At 43.4% G+C, this 15,000-nt stretch overlaps 1 protein-coding gene across 1 annotated transcript in view; it reads left to right on the forward strand.

Moving 5' to 3' along the window:
- The window catches only part of LOC112229183 (regulating synaptic membrane exocytosis protein 3-like), a 110,204-nt gene that overhangs the window by 26,920 nt on the left and 68,284 nt on the right, over positions 1 to 15,000 (forward strand). The window contains exon 2 of the mRNA XM_042310286.1: positions 6,910 to 7,218. Within this exon, the coding sequence (XP_042166220.1) occupies positions 6,939 to 7,218 (280 nt within the window). The 5' untranslated portion in view covers positions 6,910 to 6,938. The remainder of the gene's footprint in view (positions 1 to 6,909; positions 7,219 to 15,000) is intronic.

The following is a 15,000-nucleotide window of genomic DNA, read 5'->3' on the forward strand; positions in this document are numbered from 1 at the left end:
AAAGCCTTTTAGATCTGTGTTTTCAAAACGCAGCAGGATATTTCTCCATGAGCTGGACTGCTTGTCTTTGTATAACTAGTTGATTTTCGTTTGCGCTCGTTAGCATATTTAGCTAGCAGGACTCCTTGCCAGTTCCTTATTACTTCTGGTAAACAAACACCCAATGTTTTGAGTTTTTTGGTGCCCACCAGTTCTAAACCGCTAATACTGTAAATCCCGGGGTGAGAAAAGGACCGCATGAAGATACCACTCAAACCATGGAGGCCTGAGGAGAAAAAAAAGTTGACAAAAAATATCATGAAAATTGCATTGCGTCAGCTAGGCTGGATGCTGTGCGAGAATGAATGTTTTACTGACAGGCTCACCGTTGAGCTCGTCATCTTTCTTCTAGAATCCAGAGGAAATGTAACAATATAGAGGTAAGATAAACACTGAGTATACCAACCTTCAGGGACACCTTAACCTCTAGCGTCGAGCAATCCCGTATCTGGGAGCGTAACCATAGCCTCAAGCTCATTACCATAACGCAACGTTTCCTATTCATGAAAATCACAAATGAAATGAAATAAATATATTGAAACACAAGCTTAGCCTTTTGTTAACAACACTGTCATCTCAGATTTTCAAAATATGCTTTAACCAAAGCTACACAAGCATTTGTGTAAGAGTATTGATAGCCTAGCATAGCATTAAGCCTAGCATTCAGCAGGCAACATTTTCACAAAAACAAGAAAAGCATTCAAATAAAATCATTTACCTTTGAAGAACTTCGGATGTTTTCAATGACGAGACTCTTAGTTAGATAGCAAATGTTAATGTTTTCCAAAAAGATTATTTGTGTAGACGAAACAGCTCCATTTTGTTCATCACGTTTTGCTAAGAAAAAGACCGGAAAATGCAGTCACTTACAACGCCAAACTTTTTTCCAAATTAGCTCCATAATATCGACAGAAACATGGCAAACGTTGTTTAGAATCAATCCTCAAGGTGTTTTTCACATATCTATTAGATAATCTATCAGTGGTGGCAGTTGGCTTCTCATCAGAAGCAAACAGAAAAATACTGCAGCTGGAGATTACGCAATAATTGCGACGGAGGACACCAAGCGACCACCTGGTAGATGTAGTCTCTTATGGTCAATCTTCCAATGCTATGCCTACAAATACGTCACAATGCTGCAGACACCTTGGGGAAAACGTGGAAAACGTAAGCTGACTCCTAGCTCTTTCACAGCCATATAAGGAGTCATTGGCATGAGGCGGTTTTAAAAAATGCGGCACTTCCTGATTGGATTTTTATCTGGGTTTTTTCTGTAACATCAGTTCTGTGGCACTCACAGATAATATCTTTGCAGTTTTGGAAACGTCAGAGTGTTTTCTTTCCAAAGCTGTCAATTATATGCATAGTCGAGCATCTTTTCGTGACAAAATAAAACAGGAACGTTTTTCATCCAAAAATTAAAATAGCGCCCCCTATATCCAAGAAGTTAAAACCTTTTATGGCTGCTGTCCCTTTACAGGGATCAACATCAGCGGAAATTTCAGAGTGACAACTAATAGTACTCGATACAACTCAAACTTTCATTAAAACACACATTCAGGGTACTCAATTAAAGCTACACTCGTTGTGAATCTAGCCAACATGTCAGATTTTTTAAATGCTTTTCGGCGAAAGCATGAGAAGCTATTATCTGATAGCATGCAACCCCCCGAAATACCTAAAGGGGACGTAAACAAAAGAATTAGCGTAGCCGGCGCTACACAAAACGCAGAAATAAAATATAAAACATTCATTACCTTTGACGAGCTTCTTTGTTGGCACTAAATCCGTCCATGTATACCCAAAATGTCCATTTATGAAGCCCGTCTGATCCAGGAAAAAACTGCTTTCCAAAACGCAACGTCATTTTTTTAAATTAAAAAAGTTGCCTATAAACTTTGACAAAACACTTCAAACTACTTTTGTAATCCAACTTTAGGTATTAGTAAACGTTAATAATCGATCAAATCGATCTGTATTCAATAGCAGCAAGTCTTGAAATCATGGTCCATATTCTCTCTTTCAAAACTTCCTCCTGTGTACTCAATGACAGGAAGTGCCTATTTCTCATTTCACCAAAGATTAACTTCAACCCAATTGCCAAGACTGGCGACATCGTGTGGAAGCTGTAGGAACTGTAAACTGGGCCCTATCTATTTTCCCTTGCCATAGACAATACAGAGACTGGCGGAGGGATATATATTTTTTTTTTTGTGAACAGTTTTCCTTGGGATTTTGCCTACTAAACACGTTCTGTTATAGTCACAGACATGATTTAACCAGTTTTTGAAACTTCAGAGTGTTTTCTATCCACACATACTAATCATATGTATATACTATATTCCTGGCATGAGTAGCAGGACGTTGAAATTTTGTGCGATTTTTAACAAAAAGCTGAAAAAATTCACAGCCTCCAATACCTTTCACCTGGATTTAGCTGGTCAGTCTTTCATTCAAACGGCGGGTGTCTTTAATGTTTTCTAAACTCAGTGTATGTTGCCCTATGAGAAGTTGGTAGAATCTTATTGAAAATGGTTTTACAGTAAGGTTTTACAGTAAGGATTTACAGTATGGGTTTACAGTATGGGTTTACAGTATGGGTTTACAGTAATGGTTTACAGTAATGGTTTACAGTAATGGGTTTACAGTATGGGTTTACAGTAATGGTTTACAGTAATGGTTTACAGTATGGGTTTACAGTATGGGTTTACAGTAATGGTTTACAGTAATGGTTTACAGTAAGGGTTTTACAGTAAGGGTTTACAGTAAGGGTTTACAGTAAGGGTTTACAGTAATGGTTTTACAGTAAGGGTTTACAGTAAGGGTTTACGATAATGGGTTTACAGTAAGGGTTTACAGTAAGGGTTTACAGTAAGGGTTTACAGTAATGGTTTACAGTAAGGTTTTACAGTAAGTGTTTACAGTAAGGGTTTACAGTATGGGTTTACAGTAATGGTTTTACAGTAAGGGTTTACAGTAATGGTTTTACAGTAAGGGTTTACAGTAATGGTTTTACAGTAAGGGTTTACAGTAAGGGTTTACGGTAATGGTTTTACAGTAAGTGTTTACAGTAAGGGTTTACGGTAATGGTTTTACAGTAAGGTTTTACAGTAAGGGTTTACGGTAATGGTTTTACAGTAAGGGTTTACAGTAAGGGTTTACGGTAAGGGTTTACGGTAATGACAGCCAAAGGTGCTTCAGCAAAGTGTTTTCTATAACTTTCTTTCACAAAATGTCTAGGAAATAAATCTAATTGAATCCCCTAAATTCCTGTTATTTTTTTTGAAGATTACTCAGAAAAACAAACTTTTCTCTCTGAAATGTCAACGGAGCACTGCTTTTATATTTTCAAAGCCTTTTTACATTTCATTCAGCTCGTGTCGTCTTAATTTAGCTTGTTGTGATCCACGGAAATAACTTCGCAGGCGACCACCACAATATGAAAAAAATCTTCAAAAGTTACTGCGAGAATGCGGCCGACACCCTATACAGTTTTGATCTGTGGGCATGTGTGTGTGTGTGCTTGTGTGTGCGTGCGCGTGTGTTTGTCCTAGGCTAGGACTTCCCCCTACTGTGCCAGTTGGCTCTATAGGTTATCATCTGTCAGTTCTTAAGGTCAAACTGACAAAACATATTCAAAATAACACTGAAGACAAATACCAGCCAACAGGGTCACCCCACAGCAGCAGACCTGACATTTCAAAAACCTCCAGTCTGATGTGTGGGTGTGTGTGTGTTCTCTCAGTGCCTACACTAACTAATATGAACAGTTTGCATTGATATTCTCTGTGTGTCTGTCCATGTTTGTTTGTTTGGGACATTATTGATGACGTAGGGAAATGATTTCTGATGACAGCAAACATAATAAATAAATGTAGTCTTGTTGACTTTGTAAAACCACCTTATCCTTCAAATATTACCCCCTCGCCTTTCCAATTACACAACTGCTGAAATATCACCTGCTGAAATACCACCTGCTGAAATACCACCTGCTGAAATACCACCTGCTGAAATACCACCTGCTGAAATATCACCTGCTGAAATACCACCTGCTGAAATACCACCTGCTGAAATACCACCTGCTGAAATAAATACCACCTGCTGAAATACCACCTGCTGAAATACCACCTGCTGAAATACCACCTGCTGAAATATCACCTGCTGAAATACCACCTGCTGAAATACCACCTGCTGAAATACCACCTGCTGAAATATCACCTGCTGAAATATGAACTGCTGAAATACCACCTGCTGAAATACCACCTGCTGAAATACCACCTGCTGAAATACCACCTGCTGAAATACCACCTGCTGAAATACCACCTGCTGAAATACCACCTGCTGAAATATGAACGGCTGAAATATCGCCTGCTGAAATATGAACGGCTGAAATATCACCTGCTGAAATATCACCTGCTGAAATATCACCTGCTGAAATACCAACTGAGGGCCAACACCTAACCTCTCCCCTCTGCTCCAGCCTCCCCATACCAAAGCCTGATATATTGATATATATGTGTATATATATTTATCTAAATAGGCAAGTCAGTTAATAAGAACAAATTCTTATTTACAATGACGGCCTACCCTGTCCAAACCCTGACGACACTGGGCCAAATGTGCGCCTTGCCCTATGAGACTTCCAATCACGGCCAGATGTGATACAGCCTGGATTCGAACCAGGGACTGTAGTGTCACCTCTTGCACTAAGATGCAGTGCCTTAGATCGCTGCGCCACTCGGGAGCAAATTGTTCAAATACATACAGAAATATATCTAAATACATGTATTACTTACATACAATATATCTAAATACATGTATTACTCACATACAATATATCTAAATACATGTATTACTCACATACAATATATCTAAATACATGTATTACTCACATACAATATATCTAAATACATGTATTACTCACATACAATATATCTAAATACATGTATTACTCACATACAATATATCTAAATACATGTATTACTCACATACAATATATCTAAATACATGTATTACTCACATACAATATATCTAAATACATGTATTACTCACATACAATATATCTAAATACATGTATTACTCACATACAATATATCTAAATACATGTATTACTCACATACAATATATCTAAATACATGTATTACTCACATACAATATATCTAAATACATGTATTACTCACATACAATATATCTAAATACATGTATTACTCACATACAGCACCTTTGGAAAGTATTCAGACCCCTTGACTTTTTCCACATTTTGTTACTTTACAGCCTTATTCTAAAATGGATTGAATAGTTTTTTTAGTATGCATTTTACATACATGTATTACTCACATACAATATATCTAAATACATGTATTACTCACATACAATATATCTAAATACATGCATTTTACATACATGTATTACTCACATACAATATATCTAAATACATGTATTACTCACATACAATATATCTAAATACATGTATTACTCACATACAATATATCTAAATACATGTATTACTCACATACAATATATCTAAATACATGTATTACTCACATACAATATATCTAAATACATGTATTACTCACATACAATATATCTAAATACATGTATTACTCACATACAATATATCTAAATACATGTATTCTACATACATGTGCAATTCATACACATTACCAGTCAAAAGTTTGAACACACCTACTCATTCCAGGGTTTTTCTTAATTTTGACTATTTTCTACAATGTAGAATAATAGTGAAGACATCAAAACTATGAAATAACACATATGGAATCATGTAGTAACCAAAAAACGTGTTAAACAAATCAAAATATATGTTATATTTGAGATTCTTCAAAGTAGCCACCCTTTGCCTTGATGACAGCTTTACACACTCTTGGCATTGTCTCAACCAGCTTCACCTGGAATTCTTTTCCAACAGTCTTGAAGGAGTTCCCACATATGCTGAGCACTTGTTGGCTGCTTTTCCTTCACTCTTTTTATTTATTTTTATTTTACCTTTATTTAACTAGGCAAGTCAGTTAAGAACAAATTCTTATTTTCAATGACGGCCTAGGAACAGTGGGTTAACTGCCTGTTCAGGAGCAGAACGACAGATTTTGTACCTTGTCAGCTCGGGGGTTTGAACCTTCCGGTTACTAGTCCAACACTCTAACCACTAGGCTACCCTGCCGCCCCACTCTGTGGTCCAACTCATCCCAAACCATCTCAATTTGGTTGAGGTCAGGTGATTGTGTAGGTCATCTGAGGCAGCGCATATACTATTCTGCAATGTAGAAAATAGTAAAATAAAATAAATAAAAACTTGAATCAGTACGTGTGTCCAAACTTTTGACTGGTACTGTATATATGTGTATATATATTATAATACATGAGTTTTCCATATGGGTCTCCAACCTCATGTGTGTTTACGTGTCTGTGTTTGTATATCGGCAGGGTTGGGTACTGCAGAAGACAAATGTCAATCTCGAATGGATTAATAAAGTTCTTCTTCTTCTCTCCCAACTCAATCTAACCCCTCTCCCTCTTCTCTCCCAACTTAATCTGACCCTTCTTCTTCTCTCCCAACTTAATCTAACCCTTCTTCTTCTTCTCTCCCAACTCAATCTAACCCTTCTTCTTCTCTCCCAACTCAATCTAACCCCTCTCCCTCTTCTCTCCCAACTTAATCTGACCCTTCTTCTTCTCTCCCAACTTAATCTAACCCTTCTTCTTCTTCTCTCCCAACTCAATCTAACCCCTCTTCTTCTTCTCTCCCAACTCAATCTAACCCCTCTTCTTCTTCTCTCCCAACTCAATCTAACCCCTCTTCTTCTTCTCTCACAACTCAATCTAACCCCTCTCCCCTCTCTCTACCCCCTCCAGCCCATCGACTGTCCTCCTGCTCAGTAACCATGATGCTTAGCAGCTCTGTCGAGGTGCCCAGTCCGGTCCACGGTGGCATGTCCGGTCTCTCCGGGATGAGGGTGGCAGTGGTGGGGAACGTTGTCCGGTCCTCCAGTATCTCGGGAGCCATGTACAGCCTGGAGAAGAGTCCCGGGAGTGGCGGTCGTCCGGGAGAGGTGGGGACGCTGGCCGGAAACAAGAAGAGACGCTCAAGCCTTGGAGCCAAGATGGTGGCCATCGTGGGGCTGTCGCAGTGGAGCAAGAGCACTCTGCAGCTCAATCAGCAAGGTCAGTTTCATGTTGCTGCATTTTAGTTGTTGGCGGCCATTTTGGATCAGTGGAGCTAAGCCGCTGTTGCTCAACCAGCAAGGTCAGTTTCACTTTGGTTTCATTTGAATTGTATGTAATGTTGTTGTTTTTAGTTGTTAGCAGCCATTTTAGGGCATCCTGTTGCTCAACCAGCAAGGTCAGTTTCACTTCGGTAAAAACAAAAAATGGGGTTGTTGTTGACGGCCATTTTGGGGGCAGTGGAGATGATCGGAGCATCCTGTTGCTCAGCCAGCAAGGTTCATCACAATACATTACTCTAATGGACGAGGTTGTTGTTTGTACTCAACCTCGGATGATCTCCACTGGTGTAAAGAACTTACGTAAAAACACTTGAAAGTACTACTTAAGTAGTTTTCTTGCGGTATCTGTACTTTACATTACTTTATTTATATTTTTGACAACCTTTTTTTCCCACTACATTACTGAAGAAAATGATTTTTTAAATTTTTTTTTTTACTCCGTGCATTTTCCTTGACACCCAAAACTACTCATCACATTTTGAATGCTTAGCAGGACAGGAAAATAGTCAAATTCACACACTTATCAAGAGAACATCCCTGGTCATCCCTACTGACTCTGATCTGGAGGACTCACTAAACAGAGAACATCCCTGGTCATCCCTACTGCCTCTGTTCTGGAGGACTCACTAAACAGAGAACATCCCTGGTCATCCCTACTGCCTCTGATCTGGAGGACTCACTAAACAGAGAACATCCCTGGTCATCCCTTCTAGCCTCTGATCTGAAGGACTCACTAAACAGAGAACATCCCTGGACATCTCTACTGCCTCTGATCTGGAGGACTCACTAAACAGAGAACATCCCTGGACATCTCTACTGCCTCTGATCTGGAGGACTCACTAAACAGAGAACATCCCTGGTCATCCCTACTGCCTCTGATCTGGAGGACTCACTAAACAGAGAATGTCCCTGGTCATCCCTACTGCCTCTGATCTGGAGGACTCACTAAACAGAGAACATCCCTGGTCATCCCTACTGCCTCTGATCTGGAGGACTCACTAAACAGAGAACATCCCTGGTCATCCCTACTGCCTCTGATCTGGAGGACTCACTAAACAGAGAACATCCCTGGTCATCCCTACTGCCTCTGATCTGGAGGACTCACTAAACAGAGAACATCCCTGGTCATCCCTACTGCCTCTGATCTGGAGGACTCACTAAACAGAGAACATCCCTGGTCATCCCTACTGCCTCTGATCTGGAGGACTCACTAAACAGAGAACATCCCTGGTCATCCCTACTGCCTCTGATCTGGAGGACTCACTAAACAGAGAACATCCCTGGTCATCCCTACTGCCTCTGATCTGGAGGACTCACTAAACAGAGAACATCCCTGGTCATCCCTACTGCCTCTGATCTGGAGGACTCACTAAACAGAGAACATCCCTGGTCATCCCTACTGCCTCTGATCTGGTGGACTCACTAAACAGAGAACATCCCTGGTCATCCCTACTGCCTCTGATCTGGAGGACTCACTAAACAGAGAACATCCCTGGTCATCTCTACTGCCTCTGATCTGGAGGACTCACTAAACAGAGAACATCTCTACTGCCTCTGATCTGGAGGACTCACTAAACACATGCTTTGTTTGTAAATGATTTGTCTGATTGTTGGAGTGTGCCCTTGGCTATCCGTACAATTAAACAAACAAGAACATTATGCCATCTGTTTTGCTTTATATAAGAAATGTGAAATGATTTATACTTTTACTTTTGATACTTAAGTATATTTAAAACATATACTTTTAGACTTTTACTCAAGTAGTATTTTACTGGGTGACTTTCACTTTTACTAGTCATTTTCTATTTAGGCGTCTCTTTTTTTACTCAAGTATGAAAATTGTTTTCCCAGCGCTGATGTTCCTCTCTATCCTCACCTGCCCGGTAAGAAATACTGCTCCATCTCCTCCTTTCTATGGCCTCGCTCTCCTCTCTCTCCTCTCTCCTCTCTCTCTCCTCTACCATCTACCATCTCCTAACTCTCCTCTCTCTCCTCTCTCCTCTCTCTCTCCTCTCCCCTCTACCATCTCCTCGCTCTCCTCTCTCTCTCCTCTCCCCTCTACCATCTCCTCGCTCTCCTCTCTCTCCTCTCTCCTCTCTCTCTCCTCCCCTCTACCATCTCCTCGCTCTCCTCTCTCTCTCCTCTCCCCTCTACCATCTCCTCGCTCTCCTCTCTGCTCTCTCTCTCCTCTCCCCTCTACCATCTCCTAACTCTCCTCTCTCTCCTCTCTCCTCTCTCTCTCCTCTCTCTCCTCTCCCCTCTACCATCTCCTAACTCTCCTCTCTCTCTCTCTCCCCTCTACCATCTCCTCGCTCTCCTCTCTCTCCTCCCCCTCTACCATCTCCTCGCTCTCCTCTCTCTCCTCTCCCCTCTACCATCTCCTCGCTCTCCTCTCTCTCCTCTCCCCTCTACCATCCCCTCGCCTCTCCTCCTCTCTCTCTCCCAACTCCCCCAAACCATCTCCTAACTCTCCTCTCTCTCCTCTCTCCTCTCTCTCTCCTCTCTCTCCTCTCCCCTCTACCATCTCCTAACTCTCCTCTCTCTCCTCTCTCTCTCTCTCTCTCCTCTCTCCTCTCCCCTCTACCATCTCCTAACTCTCCTCTCTCTCCTCTCTCCTCTCTCTCTCCTCTCTCTCCTCTCCCCTCTACCATCTCCTAACTCTCCTCTCTCTCCCTCTCCTCTCTCTCCTCTCTCCTCTCTCTCTCCTCTCCCCTCTACCATCTCCTAACTCTCCTCTCTCTCCTCTCTCCTCTCTCCCTCTCCCCTCTACCATCTCCTAACTCTCCTCTCTCTCCTCTCTCCTCTCTCTCCTCTCCCTCTACCATCTCCTAACTCTCCTCTCTCTCTCCTCTCCCCTCTACCATCTCCTAACTCTCCTCCCTCTCCTCTCCTCTCCTCTCTCTCTCCTCTCCCCTCTACCATCTCCTAACTCTCCTCTCTCTCTCTCTCCCTCTCTCTCCTCTCCCTCTACCATCTCCTAACTCTCCTCTCTCCCTCTCTCCTCTCTCTCCTCTCCCCTCTACCATCTCCTAACTCTCCTCTCTCTCCTCTCTCCTCTCTCTCCTCTCCCCTCTACCATCTCCTAACTCTCCTCTCTCTCCTCTCTCCTCTCTCTCCTCTCCCCTCTACCATCTCCTAACTCTCCTCTCTCTCCTCTCCTCTCTCTCCTCTCCCCTCTACCATCTCCTAACTCTCCTCTCTCTCCTCTCTCCTCTCTCTCTCCTCTCCCCTCTACCATCTCCTCCCTCTCCTCTCCTCTCCCTCTCCTCTCTCTCTCCTCTCCCCTCTACCATCTCCTAACTCTCCTCTCTCTCCTCTCTCCTCTCTCTCCTCTCCCCTCTACCATCTCCTAACTCTCCTCTCTCTCTCCTCTCCCCTCTACCATCTCCTAACTCTCCTCCCTCTCTCTCTCCTCTCCTCTCTCTCTCCTCTCCCCTCTACCATCTCCTAACTCTCCTCTCTCTCCTCTCTCCTCTCTCTCCTCTCCCCTCTACCCTCTCCTAACTCTCCTCCCTCTCTTTTTACCTCCCTCTCTTTTTACCTCCCTCAGTTTTTACCTCCCTCTCTTTTCACCTCCCTCTCTTTTCACCTCCCTCTCTTCTCCTCCCTCTCTTCTCCTCCCTCTCTTTTAACCTCCCTCTCTTTTCACCTCCCTCTCTTTTCACCTCCCTCTCTTCTCCTCCCTCTCTTTTAACCTCCCTCTCTTCTCCTCCCTCTCTTTAACCTCCCTCTCTTTTCACCTCCCTCTCTTTTAACCTCCCTCTCTTTTTGACACCTCCCTCTCTTTCACCTCCCTCTCTTCTCCTCCCTCTCTTTTAACCTCCCTCTCTTTTCACCTCCCTCTCTTTTCACCTCCCTCTCTTTTCACCTCCCTCTTTTTCACCTCCCTCTCTTTTCACCTCCCTCTCTTCTCCTCCCTCTCTTTAACCTCCCTCTCTTTTCACCTCCCTCTCTTTTCACCTCCCTCTCTTTTCACCTCCCTCTCTTTTCACCTCCCTCTCTTCTCCTCCCTCTCTTTTTGGACCTCCCTCTCTTTTCACCTCCCTCTCTTTTCACCTCCCTCTCTTCTCCTCCCTCTCTTTTCACCTCCCTCTCTTTTCACCTCCCTCTCTTTTCACCTCCCTCTCTTTTCACCTCCCTCTCTTTTCACCTCCCTCTCTTTTCACCTCCCACTCTTTTCACCTCCCTCTCTTTTTACCTCCCCTTCTTTTCACCTCCCTCTCTTTTCACCTCCCTCTCTTTTCACCTCCCTCTCTTTTCACCTCCCTCTCTTTTCACCTCCCTCTCTTTTAACCTCCCTCTCTTTTCACCTCCCTCTCTTTTCACCTCCCACTCTTTTCACCTCCCTCTCTTTTTACCTCCCTTCTTTTCACCTCCCTCTCTTTCCACCTCCCTCTCTTTTTCACCTCCCTCTCTTTTCACCTCCCTCTCTTTTCTCTTTTCACCTCCCTCTCTTTTCACCTCCCTCTCTTTCACCTCTCTTCTCCTCCCTCTTTTCATATCCTTGAAGGCATTCTATTTATTTTCTTCCTGATCTCTCGCTAGCATCTTTCCTCGCCCCCCCGGTCTGAACGCCTGTGTAAATATGAGGGGATATTAATCTATTGGTGTGAAGATGATGGTCTAATACGATATTGATTTTTCAGATGAAGATTGGAAATGTAATAGCTAAGCATTTTAAATCACCCTGACACCTTTGGCTACTGATAGTAGACCTTTTTGTTTTGAATGTAATCTCTCAAATGCTTTTGTCTCTGCCTCATAGAAGGGTGTTGATTTATTCATTTTCTTTCATCCAGTGTCAGAGATTACCTCAGCATAGCAGAAAGATGCTGTGGCTGCATAGCTATAAACTACATAGCTTCACAGTGTGGGTTAGCTGTAGGTCTGTTGCACACCTAATAATCAGACTCTTTCATACTGTGGTAAGTGTATCACCCAGCATATTGCTAGCTGCAGTATGGTAATGCTAGCCAGCGTAGCTTAGGGGTCCCTTTATTTAACCAAGCAGGTCAGACTAGCCTGTAGACTAGCCTAGTCATGTAGACTAACCTAGTCATGTAGACTAGCCTAGTCATGTAGACTAGCCTAGTCATGTAGACTAGCCTAGTCATGTAGACTAGCCTAGTCCTGTAGACTAGCCTAGTCCTGTAGACTAGCCTAGTCCTGTAGCCTAGTCCTGTAGACTAGCCTTGTCCTGTAGACTAGCCTAGTCCTGTAGACTAGCCTAGTCCTGTAGACTAGCCTAGTCCTGTAGACTAGCCTAGTCCTGTAGACTAGCCTAGTCCTGTAGACTAGCCTAGTCATGTAGACTAGCCTAGTAATGTAGACTAGCCTAGTCATGTAGACTAGCCTAGTCATGTAGACTAGCCTAGTCATGTAGACCTGCCCAGTCATGTAGACTAGCCTTGTCATGTAGACTAGCCTAGTCATGTAGCCTAGTCCTGCAGACTAGCCTAGTCCTGCAGACTAGCCTAGTCATGTAGACTAGCCTAGTCATGTAGACTAGCCTAGTCCTGCAGACTAGCCTAGTCCTGTAGACTAGCCTTGTCATGTAGACTAGCCTTGTCATGTAGACTAGCCTAGTCCTGCAGACTAGCCTAGTCATGTAGACTAGCCTTGTCATGTAGACTAGCCTTGTCATGTAGACTAGCCTAGTCATGTAGACTAGCCTAGTCATGTAGACTAGCCTAGTCCTGTAGACTAGCCTAGTCCTGTAGACTAGCCTAGTCCTGTAGCCTAGTCCTGTAGACTAGCCTAGTCCTGCAGACTAGCCTAGTCCTGTAGACTAGCCTTGTCATGTAGACTAGCCTTGTCATGTAGACTAGCCTAGTCATGTAGACTAGCCTAGTCATGTAGACTAGCCTAGTCCTGCAGACTAGCCTAGTCCTGTAGACTAGCCTTGTCATGTAGACTAGCCTTGTCATGTAGACTAGCCTAGTCCTGCAGACTAGCCTAGTCATGTAGACTAGCCTTGTCATGTAGACTAGCCTTGTCATGTAGACTAGCCTACCTTCACTGTATCTGTGAGCTGTCGAATAGAGAGCACGTGCCAAGACCAGTGTGGGCACATTTACTATGTAACACACATTTACTATGTATATAATACAACTATCAGTAGAGCTGAAAATGCGATGGAAACACATTGAACTTTAGATTTGTATTCGATACAAGAAAACTTAAGTGAAAAAAGTACATTTTTGTCTTCACGCCCTGATTGTTATCCGTTAACACGTCTGTTTGGTGGGAACACGTCTGTTTGGTGGAAACACGTCTGTTTGGTGGGAACACGTCTGTTTGGTGGGAACACGTCTGTTTGGTGGGAACACGTCTGTTTGGTGGGAACACGTCTGTTTGGTGGGAACACGTCTGTTTGGTGGGAACACGTCTGTTTGGTGGGAACACGTCTGTTTGGTGGAAACACGTCTGTTTGGTGGGAACACGTCTGTTTGGTGGGAACACGTCTGTTTGGTGGGAACACGTTGTTTGGTGGGAACACGTCTGTTTGGTGGGAACACGTCTGTTTGGTGGGAACACGTCTGTTTGGTGGGAACACGTCTGTTTGGTGGGAACACGTCTGTTTGGTGGGAACACGTCTGTTTGGTGGGAACACGTCTGTTTGGTGGGAACACGTCTGTTTGGTGGGAACACGTCTGTTTGGTGGGAACACGTCTGTTTGGTGGGAACACGTCTGTTTGGTGGGAACACGTCTGTTTGGTGGAAACACGTCTGTTTGGTGGGAACACGTCTGTTTGGTGGGAACACGTCTGTTTGGTGGAAACACGTCTGTTTGGTGGGAACACGTCTGTTTGGTGGGAACACGTCTGTTTGGTGGGAACACGTCTGTTTGGTGGGAACACGTCTGTTTGGTGGGAACACGTCTGTTTGGTGGGAACACGTCTGTTTGGTGGGAACACGTCTGTTTGGTGGGAACACGTCTGTTTGGTGGGAACACGTCTGTTTGGTGGGAACACGTCTGTTTGGTGGGAACACGTCTGTTTGGTGGGAACACGTCTGTTTGGTGGGAACACGTCTGTTTGGTGGGAACACGTCTGTTTGGTGGGAACACGTCTGTTTGGTGGAAACACGTCTGTTTGGTGGAAACACGTCTGTTTGTCACGTTTGGTGGAAACACGTCTATTTGGTGGGAACACGTCTATTTGGTGGGAACACGTCTATTTGGTGGGAACACGTCTGTTTGGTGGAAACACGTCTGTTTGGTGGAAACACGTCTGTTTGGTGGAAACACGTCTGTTTGGTGGGAACACGTCTGTTTGGTGGAAACACGTCTGTTTGGTGGGAACACGTCTGTTTGGTGGGAACACGTCTGTTTGGTGGGAACACGTCTGTTTGGTGGGAACACGTCTGTTTGGTGGGAACACGTCTGTTTGGTGGGAACACGTCTGTTTGGTGGGAACATAAGCATCTTTTCTTCATGCGGATTTTAGAATATTTACATGAAAAATCTGTCGCCAATTCAAATCAAATCAAAAGTATTTATATATATATATATATAGTGGCTAGGAAAAACTCCCTAGAAAGGCCAAAACCTAGGAAGAAACCTAGAGAGGAACCAGGCTATGTGGGGTGGCCAGTCCTCTTCTGGCTGTGCCTTGTGGAGATTATAACAGAACATGGCCAAGATGTTCAAATGTTCATAAATGACCAGCATGGTCGAATAATAATAATCATAGGCAGAACAGTTGAAACTGGAGCAGCA

The sequence above is a fragment of the Oncorhynchus tshawytscha genome, linkage group LG31, assembly GCF_018296145.1.
Source record: "Oncorhynchus tshawytscha isolate Ot180627B linkage group LG31, Otsh_v2.0, whole genome shotgun sequence".
Classification (NCBI taxonomy): Eukaryota; Metazoa; Chordata; class Actinopteri; order Salmoniformes; family Salmonidae; genus Oncorhynchus; species Oncorhynchus tshawytscha.